At 48.0% G+C, this 11,035-nt stretch overlaps 1 protein-coding gene across 1 annotated transcript in view; it reads right to left on the reverse strand.

Annotated features, from left to right (window-relative positions):
• FAM132A (family with sequence similarity 132 member A) overlaps positions 1-11,035 on the reverse strand; it is a gene marked incomplete at its 5' end in the record, with an annotated part of 16,710 nt that overhangs the window by 3,318 nt on the left and 2,357 nt on the right. Inside the window, 6 exons of the mRNA XM_008641222.2 lie at positions 314-392; positions 2,605-2,695; positions 3,437-3,545; positions 7,699-7,880; positions 8,170-8,281; positions 8,828-8,947. Coding sequence (XP_008639444.1) covers positions 314-392; positions 2,605-2,695; positions 3,437-3,545; positions 7,699-7,880; positions 8,170-8,281; positions 8,828-8,947 — 693 coding nt within the window. The remainder of the gene's footprint in view (positions 1-313; positions 393-2,604; positions 2,696-3,436; positions 3,546-7,698; positions 7,881-8,169; positions 8,282-8,827; positions 8,948-11,035) is intronic.

Below are 11,035 nucleotides of genomic sequence, written 5' to 3' on the forward strand. Positions count from 1 at the left end.
AATTGGCATCTTGGCAATGCCAGGGGAGAGTTGGGAAAGGAAAATATTTCTATTTAAAATGTAATATTAATAGAAATATTTAATTTTTCCTCAAAGGAAAGGTTCTTCCTGTGCCTTAAATTCAGAATGTGAAACCCAAGTCTGGTTTTTCATCCCAATCCTGCCCCAGGTGAGGAATTTCCCTCCCTTAACCTCAGAAAGGAGGTTCCTAAATCCTTCCCCACCTCCAGGGGAGAGTCCAGCCTGGCCAGGAAATAACTCCATGTCCTGCCAAGGGATTTGGGGCAGAAATTCCCACTTTTCAGGGCCTCACCTGCAGCTGCAGCAAACCATGGACGTAAATAGTGAAGATCTTGCTGTTGCTTTCCAGCCCAGCAATGACTTCCAAGGACCTAAAGAGAGAAATGAACAGATTAAACCCCTCAGGCAACTGCAGCAGTTGTGTGTGGAAGGACAATTGTCCCTCAATTTCCTTGGCAATAAGACCAAGGTGATAAAATTCGCCAAAAAGGTGAATTTTGACTGGATTTTTGATGTTTGGAAGCGTTTAAAGCCAGGCTGGATGGGGCTTGGAGCAAGCTGGGATGGTGGAATGAGGTGATCTTTAAGGTCCATTCCACAATTCCATGATTCCAGCTGCATTAAATATAAAATAGGAGAAGCTTTTCCTCACTGCAGATGGAAAATCCACAAAGAACCCAGGATTTTGGATAAAAAAACTCAGCTGGGAGCCACCTTTCCCCAGAGGCCTTTCCAGGGTCCTGTCCTCTCTATTCCCACCCCTGAGCATGTGCTGAAAACCCCTTTGGATCGATCTCCACCCCAGTTTGCCCAGTTTGGTGAGCAGTACAATGGTTTGTACCTGTTCTGCAAAGAGCTGCAGGCACCCTGCCAGTAAAACTTCATTTATTTTCTGGGGATGAAAGGTTTATTTCACCTGAACCACAAATTTCTGTGTGAGAAAGGACAAATTCTGCAGCTTCTTGGGAGGATTTTTAGATCAGGGATCACACACAAGCCCCCAGAAATCCTTAAATAATTGTGCTCCAGCTCAAAATCCAGGGAAAGCTTCACATCACCCCTCCAGCATTGCTCTTTTGTTCTGAGAGCCATCAGGGAGAGCTGTTCCCTGTGGAATTCCCGGTTCACAGGACAAAATCAGCTCCTTTTGTGCAGGATTCAGGTTCTTGGGACACCAAAACCCAGCACAACCCAGTTAAGCTCAGTCCTAAGCTCCCTGCCTGGCTGGTTCCTCCCTCCCTGCCCAGTGGGGGTTGTTTTCCCGTGTTTTCCCAACTGAACCAACCCCTTTTGTCCCTTTTCTTTTCCTCGGTGATGAAACCCTGCGAGTTCCAACGTGCTTTTCCCAGCCCTGTGCGAGGGAATAAATGAAAAGTGGGGGCAAATTGGCCCCGAGAGCAGGAGCCACTTGGCACCACCTCGGTTCAAGCTGTGTCACATCCTGCCCAAATCCCAAATCCCGGCTGGGGTGGGGACTTCCCACAATTAATCTCTTCCACCGCGACTGTCTCCTTCCACCTGAGTTTCCATCGCTCATCCCAAAGCCCTGGGGGCTCCTCCAGCTCCATGGATGGATGGATGGATGGATGAGTCGGTGCTGACATCCCCAGGAAATTCCAGAGGCACGGGGTGGCAGCAGGGAGTGTGTCCAGGCAGGCTCCCATCCCTCCTCCCAGCTCCTTCCACCCCAGCCACCCTCTCGTGGCACTGGGATGTGTCCCAGATTCATCCTGATCCCATTGCTCTGGGATCTGTCCCAAATTTATGCCTGGGCAGGGCACTAAAATAAACCTGGGCAGGGATTTGAGGTCTGGGGCCAAGGACAGAGCCACAGCAGCATTGCCCTCTGCTGGGAGCCTCCCATCCTCTTCCTCCCTGGAAAAGTTCCCAAAATCCTCCTGAGCCTCCCGTGGGACACGGCACCTCCGGGCTGCAGCTGGAAAAAATGGAAGCACAGGGAAAAAGCAGCCGAGGAAGTCTTCCTGACTTAAAAAATGTGGGGTTTTAAGCAGTTTTGCCCTCAGAAAAGGGAAATTCAGCACCATTTTCTCAGCAAGCTGAGGAGGTACCACAAACCTGCACTTCCTGCCTCATTCCCCTCGATTTCCCACCCATTCCTTCCCCTCATCACTCCAACACTTCCATGGCAACACCAGGGAGAGGCTGGGATCCACTCAGGATGAGGAAATGATAAAAACGGAGCTCTGGCATAAATAAAGTGTTGAATTCTGTGTGTTAATGGTGACAGCTGAGCACTCAGCACCTGGAGCTGCAGCCACAATTCCCTCAATATTTGGGTGTATTATTCTATATTTAGGTGATATAAGTATTATTATAAATAATACTTCATTCACAATTATGTAATAATTATTTATCACTAATATTTATAGCACTGAGGGGTTAAAACTCAGAATTCAAATAACACAGAGAGCCTGAGGGCTGCTCTGCAGAACAACTCTACACGAATTTATGATATAAAATCCACTTTTGGTGAACTTGATCTTCCAGAGTTGGTTGAAATAGCAGGAAATACTGAAAATTTGAGGAAAATAATTGCCCAAAGTCCCCCCTGGAGTGACTCACGTGTATCTGTGACACAGGGACTCGATGCAGATCAACACTCGGACGTTGTCCCTGGCTCGCAGCTGGACTTTGCTCTTCAGCTCACTGTGGTCTGGGAAAAGCAGTGGGGAAAATATCAGCATTTCCACAAATTCTGGGATTTGGGCTTCAGAGGGACACCAGCAGCCTTGGGACTTCTGGGTTTGGGGCTACAGAAGGTGCCAGAAGGTTCCCCCATATCCAGTGGAGCCAAAGCCAACAGCTCCAAGGTGGATCCACCTCTGCCCATCAGTGGCAGAACCTCTGGAATATCAGATTAAAAAGGGGATCCACCTCTGCCCATCAGTGGCAGAACTCTGGGATAATGGATTAAAAAGGGGATCCACCTCTGCCCATCAGTGGCAGAACTCTGGGGTAATGGATTAAAAAGGGGATCCACCTCTGCCCATCAGTGGCAGATCCACCTCTGCCCATCAATGGCAGAACTCTGGGATAATGGATTTTAAAAGGGGCAAAAAAAATAGTGCAACTGTGAAGAGAGGAGTGGGAATATATGGGGGAAGAGATGCTCCAGCAGGGAAAACCACTGAAAACCTGCCTGGATGCAGTTCTACATCGACATTTACATTTTTTCTGCAGTGTTTTGTGCAAGGCAGAGCTTCTGCACCAAATAAATTTGCTCCCTAAGCTCTTGCTCCATAGGGAATGCGGATTTTTGGTGCCCATGGAGCAGCCACTGGGGTCGCAGGCTGTGGAAGGAGCCAGCCATGGTTCCAAAGGGCCATATCCAGGCTTTTCCCTGGATGCAGGGGGTTCTCCAGGAGGATCAGGGGTCCCTGTGGGCAGCACTCACCGATGTGGACGTTGGCTGAGAACTGGTAGATGCCGCCCACGGGGGCGGTGAAGCGGCCGGTGGCCAGGTTCAGTCCTGTGCCCCGCAGGAACGCGCCCTTGGCCAGGGGCTGGAGAGGGAAAAGAGAGCCTGAGCACATCCCAGCACTGCCAACATTCCTCCCTGCCCAGGACACAGAACCAGCCCAGCTGCAGGGGAACAGAGCTGCTGAAAATGGCCCGATCCCGCCAGGAGATTCCAGAGGGGCTCTCTCCCAGAATTTGATGTGCACAAAAGGGAAAATGATCAGTGGGACACACAGAGCTGGCTCTTCTGACTCATCTGGACCCAGACTGAGCTTACAGCATCCCTGGACTGGCCCTAAATCCCTGTGCTGATCCTGGCTCCATCCCTGTGCTGCTCCTGACTCCATCTCGGGGCTAATCCCAAATCCCTGTGCTGATCCCAGTGGCCTCCACTGACGTCCTGATGCTCTGTTCCCATTATTTGAGCCAAGAGCTCCCTGCTACTCCCAAAAACATCCCAGATGGGGCCAAGCCACATTCCCAGGCTTATCCTGGAACCTTCTCCATTGCTTTTTGTGGAGCCCTAACACCCACAGGAGTCTCCAGAAGTTTCCTACCTACTTTAGGTGGAAATCAGAGGGGTTTGACGAAGAACTGGTTGGATTCTGGGGGATTCCATTTCAGTTTTGGTTTGTCCCAACCTTGGATTGTCTGGGATAACCAAACCCTGGTAAATCCAGCAGGGAGCTGCTCCTGGTGGCAGGGAAGTGCTCTGGAGTCACACTGGGAGCAGATTCTCCGAGTCAGACTCGGATAAACTCGGTGAGAAATGTTTAGTGTTTGGTTTGGCCCCGCAGGGATTTGGCTGGAGCTGGGGAGAGGCTCCAGAGGGCCAAGAAATCCCATTAGTCAGACTCTGCTCCCACCACAAGGACGCTCTGGGCACTGGGAATGTGGCCCCTGAACACTGGTCCAGGAGGTTTATCCCAAACTGGGATTAGGGATCACAGGAGCTGTTCAGATCTGACTCTCTGAGGGCACATACACAGGGCTGGATGCCAAAAATACCCAGTGATGTATCCCAAAAACTACTCACTGCTGTATCCCAAAAAACAGGCACAGACTGCTGGATCCCAAAAACTACTCACTGCTGTATCCCAAAAAACAGGCACAGACTGCTGGATCCCAAAAACAGGCACTGCCGGATCCCAAAAACTACTCACTGCTGTATCCCAAAAAACAGGCACAGACTGCTGTGTCCCAAAAACACACCCTGCTGGATCCCAAAACCAGGCCCAAATCCATAACTTTTCCAGCCAAAATAAGTCTGTGATTCCAGGATTCTAAGTCCATGTGGAACAACAGATTTTCTCATGATGAAACTTCCTTAGAATTTCGAATTTGAGGATAATTCCTATTTTCTCATGCACAGCCACAGCCAATATAACAGCAAACCCACCAAAAATCATGGAAGGAGCTGGATTCTGTCCTTATCCCACCACTCCAGCACGATTTTTGGTAATTCCAGTTTGTATTTCCCTCAGCTCCAAGCCCTGCCCGGTTCATTCATCCCTTTCTTGTTGCAGCCGTGAGCAGAAGCAGCACCAGAATTCCAACCCCACTGGCTGAGCTTGGAAAGCAATTCCAGGCCCCAGTAAATTCCAACTGATAAAATTCCTGTTCCTTCATGCCCTCCCTGCCTTGTTATTCTTCTGCTCACAATGCAGGGTGAGGTTCCCTGGGCAAAATATTCCATTAAATCCCATGCCAGAGCTGCTGCTGCCTCCCAGGGCCCTCACCCAGCTGCTCCAAACTCCACAGGGATTTATTCCTGAGGAAATCACTCAATTAGCCCAGAAAGCAGCCCCAAATATTCCAGTATTTCAGAGCAGCCACTCCGGAAAAACCAAATCAGCTTCTCCCCCTCAGTTCATCCCACACCTCCCTCAGCCAATCCTTGGTTTTCTGCCAGGAGGAAAAACAGGAGCCATTCCTGGAGAACTGGGATGGGAACTCCCAGTTTCACATCCCAGGGATCCCCCCAAAAGCAATGCCTGGATTTATCTTAGTAAAGAAAAGGATAATCCAGGCACAGGGATATCCACAATCTCCTGATCCAGCACTAAAATTCCAAAGGCAGAGACATTTCACTTGAGTTCAAGGCCGCACAAGCCATGAAAAGCAGGTGGGCCACGTTAAATGATCTGATTCCAGGAAGATTCCCAGCTAAATCCCACTTCCATGCCCTGCCAGAGGCTGCAGTTCCTTCAATTCTTGCTGGGAAAAGCTTTTTTTAAGAGGAAATCCTCAAAAACCTCCAGTGTGAGGTGCAGGAGGGAGAGGTGTGGGAAAGGAGCATCCCATGTTTCATCCCACATTCCAAGGACATCATGAGGCCAGGAGGGAGGGAATTTAGCATGGAAGGGTGGGAAAACTGGTAGGAAAACCTCGGTGCTCAAGGTCAGAGTGACTTGGACACCACAAATGAGGGAGCAGAGGGATGGGCCCCTCTCAGGTTCTCTCCTCTATCTCAAAATGCTTTGGATCAGCTCCAAATCCAGGAATCAGGGTCAATCCCTGTTATCCCACTGGGAATTATCCAGCTGTTGGCTTCTTCCCTCTAAACTGACGGAATGGTGGGAGAGGAACTCTCCCTAAAGACAACATTTTCACCTTTGCAGGAGCAGCCTGTGGCTCCCTCCCTCTGATTTTCCCTTTTCCAGAGAGCACAAGCCAAAACCAGACACTTCTTGTCCCGGGCTGCAGTGCCAGGTTGGCATCCAGACCCTCCCACAGCAGCTCCAAGCCAGGAAAAATTAGGAAGGAGCTGGGCACCCCATCCCTGAGGCATGGGAAGCAGCAGCCCACGCTCCCACTGCTGGGATGTCTTGATTATTCCCATTTTCCATGCTAATTAATGAGGCAGCAGCTCTCCTTCCAGCCCTGCCCACCCCTCAGGGCAGATCCTGCCTCGCTGCCAAGCCAAGCTGCCAGAAATTTGGGGAAAATCCAGGAAAGCACCTTATTTAGGATGTAAGCACTGCCTGCAGTGCTGCAGCTGCGAGGAATCCCAGCAGGAAACCACCCCAAGGGACAGGATTCTCCCTGTCACATTCCCTTTTCAAACCCTTCCTGTCACCTCACAAAACATCCCTGAGGGCCTTGTGCTCTTCCACAGCCTTTGTGACCCCAAAATCCAGCATCAATCAATTATCAAATAACTATTTGGGTTTAATTCTTACTTTTCCTAAAATTTATACTGCAAATCCAGAGCCTCTTTGCCACTGGAATGGTTTATTACAAGTTTTAATATCAAAAATTTAGTATTTAATCTCAGATTTAATATTCAGCAGCTTGCTTGTAACAATGATTATAATGACCCCTGATTGAAATTATAACCTGATTATAATTCAGTTATATAGATAATGTTTATTAGTCTATTATGTAAAGAATTTAAGCATCAGAACTGGCTCACCTAACAAAATTCAGCCTTTATTTGGGCTCCCAAATCTATGATCAATGGTTTCTGCCTGCCTCTGACGTTCTACATCTGAATTTTACTTCGGGTGTGCACTGAAAAAACAGCAGATCCTAAAGATCCTGCTCATTCCAAACCTGGACAAGTCTCCCTCCATCATTAACAAAAATAAAAACCTGGCTCTTGTTGGAACTGGGAGCACAGGAAGAACTGTGGGAGATCCTGCAGGGCTGCAGAAGAAGGAGAAATTCTGTCTTGGGTTTGTCAGGAACAGAGGACTCAAAGCTCAGTGCCCACTTCAGCCATAAAATCACAGAATATCCTGAGCTGGAAGGACCCACAGGATCATGGATCCTGCCCAGACACCCCAAAATCCCACCCTGTGCATCCCTGGGAGCTCTTGGGGCCGTACCCATTCCCTGGGGAGCCTGGTCAGTGTCCCAGCACCCTCTGGGGGAAGAACCTTTTCCTAAAATCCAACCTAGACTTGGCCTGGAGCAGCTCCAGCCGTTCCCTTGGTGCTGTCCCTGTCACAGAGAGATTGGAGCTGCCCCTCAGGAAGAGCTGCAGAGCCCAAAGAGTCCCCCCTCAGCCTCCTCCAAGTGCCCTCAGCCCCTCCAGACCCTTCCCCATCTCCCTGTCCCTCCTTTGGAAACTTCCTCATGGATTTCTATCTTTCTTTCAGCCTGGGAGGAGTTTCTGGGATGAGCCTGGCCTTTCAGGAAGCCCCACAGAGCCAAGTAGGGAACAGCCAGGTTGACTCTGGAATTCCTTCTCACCGACTGGAAGTTCTGGAGTTCCACCAAGGTCTTCTTGTCCACCACGACCTGGCCTTTGAGCTTGCAGTGGAAAGCCTCCTCCACACGCCTGTGGGATGGAAGTTCCTCCAGGGACAGCAGCAGCGGGGGCAGCTGGCTGGGATGGGCCGAAATGGCCAGGGACGCTCGGCGCTCGATGGCTTCTGAGGGGAAAAGGGAAATAAAAGGAAATAAACTGTAAGGGCCTGGCCCATGAAATCATTAATTGTGTGATTGGATTTTGTGTTTTACTCTTTCATTTAAGCCAGGCAGCACTGGGAAAACATTTTTGGTTGCCAGGGGAATGCTTTAAGGTGAAGCCAGTGCTTGGTTTGTCGTGGTGCTTCAGCAAAACAAAGCACAAAGCTCTTACAGCCTTTAATGTCTTTTACCTTGAATATCCTTTTAAAATCTTTTACCTTTTAAAGTCTTTTACCTTTTAAAATCTCTTACCTTTTAAAATCTCTTTGAACTCCTGCAGAAGGACTTCCCTGGTGACTTCAGCCCCAGGGGCTCCTGGAGGTCCCTGAGGCCCAGGAGGTCCTGGGGGCCCAACCAGGCCTCGCTGAGGGAGCAAACAAAGGAAAATTAGGGATGAGGAGCAGGGAATTGCAGTGACAGAGCAAAAATCCTACAGGGACATCAGCAATGTGAGGTGTTTTGTTCCCAGAGAATTCCTGTTTCCTCAAATAAACTGCATGGAAGGAAATCCTTAAAAGCATCCAAGATTGTCCAAGCAGCAGATGAAAAGTGCCACATGATCAAGTGTCACGCAGCTCATTAATTTGAAATAAACTACCTGTCCACACCTTGATTCATTTATCCTTTGGGATACTTGGACTTTATCTCGTGGAAGGGGGAAAAAAAGAGTGGATTTTATTTCTACTGAGCAGAAAAACAACCCACAAAAGGCCCAATCCAAGAGCAGCTGGGTCAAAATTCCCATATCTTCTCTCCCAAAGCACAAAGGCTCAAACTTCTCCAAAAATTGAGAAATTAATCACAAAAAAAAAAAAAGGAAACTCAGCACTTTCTGGGCTGGGAAAAGCTGGAGCCCTGAGGATGAGCAGCAGGAAGGGAAGCCATGGGATACATGGAGTGCACATCCTACCAATTTCTTGTCTTTCCCTTTGCATCTCCTCTTGGAGGTGTTTCCATCGTCCGGGCGGTGCACGAAGGAGATCCAGGTCCTCCTGGGGTCTGTGATCCGGGGGTCTGGAGACTCCAGGAGCTGAGGAGACACAAGGACAAAGGCTGATGTCACTGCTTGGCCACAGCAGGGGCTCAGAGGATGCAAAAAAATCCAGCCCAGGCTGTTTCTGCTGCTTTTGGAGGACACTGAGGGTGTCCTTGGGGAATCAGGAAGAGCCAAGAGCTCTGAGAGTCCCTCAGAGACCTCTCTCCAACTTCTGGGACTCCCAGTCCTCTGATAATCCTTTAAAATCCCCGTGCCAGCTGCTAATAATTCACACTTAATAATCCTCTGGTTATTAATGAGATGGAAAATCATGTCCTGAGCACTTGTGGTTTTCCTTGCAGCACAAGTGTGAGGTTTGGCCTCTCAGCCAAATCCAAGAGGGAATTCCTCCCTAAATTCCCCCTCTGTTTTGGGAATGAAAAATGATGTTTCTCACCTCATATTGAAATATTTTTAACATTATTCCACACGGGCCACACGGAATCACTGTAATTCTGTTATTTTTTGTAGCTCTTCTTCATAATCTTCCAGAAAAATGAGATGGGTGTCAGACATAAACCAGGAAAAACAACATTTACTGGTCACAGCCAAGTTCCTCCCATGGTTTTACCACTTTTCAGGCCCAAAAATCCTTTCCCCAAATGCCCCTGGCTGAAATATTTGATAGAGGAGGAGTAAAACTTCTGCAGAGTCACTGACCCAGCTGCTGCTTCCAGTTGGAAGCAAAAAAAAAAGAAAAAAACAAAGGGAAATAATTCGGGGAGATTTAAGAATAAAGCAGGTGGATGCAGCCCTTGGAATCTGACAGAGGGATTCAGGATGGAAGGGATCCACAGCTGCTTCCCATAAAAATCCAGTGCATCAAAACCTCTGTATCCATAAAAATCCAGTATCCACCACTCATGTCCTGATTTCTCTCAATCCAGAGGAGAAAACTCTGGTGGGCTTGGCAAAAACACTGCCATCAACTGAAAGATGACACTGGAGGAAACCCTTCTTCCTTAAAAAAACCCACATTTTTCCTTAAAAATTTTTTTTTCCTTAAAAACCCCATTTTTCATTAAAGAAATCCCATTTTTCCTTAAAAAACCCCACATTTTTCCTTTAAAAAAAAAACCCAACAGGTTCCCTGTCCCCTTGGCAATCCCAGGTTTCTCAGGAGATTTGAGCCTTCCCAATTTTAGTGGAGTTTTCCCCACACGACTCAGGCCCTGGGAATGTCAAAGAGGAGCTTTCTCCGATGCTGCTTGAACAGAATTCCCGAGGGAATTTCATCCCAAATAAATTTAGCTTAATGAGAAGGAAAACGCATCCACCTTTTCAGCAGGGAAAATAAAAAAATCCCTCAGCTCATAACTCATTCCCTGCTCCTTCTGCTCCAGCTGGGCCCAGAGGATTCCAAGGTAAACACATCCTGAGTTTTTCCCTGCACGAAGCCACAAAAATTCCAGCTGTGGGGAATTAATTGGGATGAGGATTCTGCTGCTTCATTTCCCTGCTCAGGGCATCCTTTCATGCCCACAGAATTCCCTTCAAGGGCCTAAAATATCACTTTTTCCACAAAAAACCTGGCTTTTGTTAGCTAAGGATGGGTTAATTATTAAGTGTAATGATGTAAATTGTGATGGTTTCACTGTAAACTGCAACTTTTACCTCAGATATTGTGGGAATTCTTAAGCACTGTATTAATAATATTATTAATAATAATAAAATACTCCCCACAGCTTGGGCAGGCGCTAAATAAATATAAAATATCCGAAATACTCTCACCCTGGACATTTAGAACCAGCCTGAACTTCAATTCCAATCAATTCCAAGGAGAAACTGCAAAATTTGGGAGCAATTTTCCCTCAGAGATTTGGGTTGTGCTGCCTGAGCTGCAGCCAAACATTTGCCAGGGATATTTTCCAGTATTTCCATCCAAAACTTGCAGCATCCAAACAAATTCTGGATTAATGGATGCCCTGTGGGGTTTTTTTCCAGCCCTGATATATGGGAGACTCCATCAGAATTAAACAATTCCTGCTTTTTGTTTTTGCAACCAGAATCCACCCTGCTCGTGGTCCAGCGCATTTCTCAATCCAGGAAAATTAATTCCAGGATAAACTGGGATTAAATTCC

This window comes from Corvus brachyrhynchos, unplaced genomic scaffold, assembly GCF_000691975.1.
Source record: "Corvus brachyrhynchos isolate BGI_N302 unplaced genomic scaffold, ASM69197v1 scaffold68, whole genome shotgun sequence".
NCBI classification, from domain to species: Eukaryota; Metazoa; Chordata; class Aves; order Passeriformes; family Corvidae; genus Corvus; species Corvus brachyrhynchos.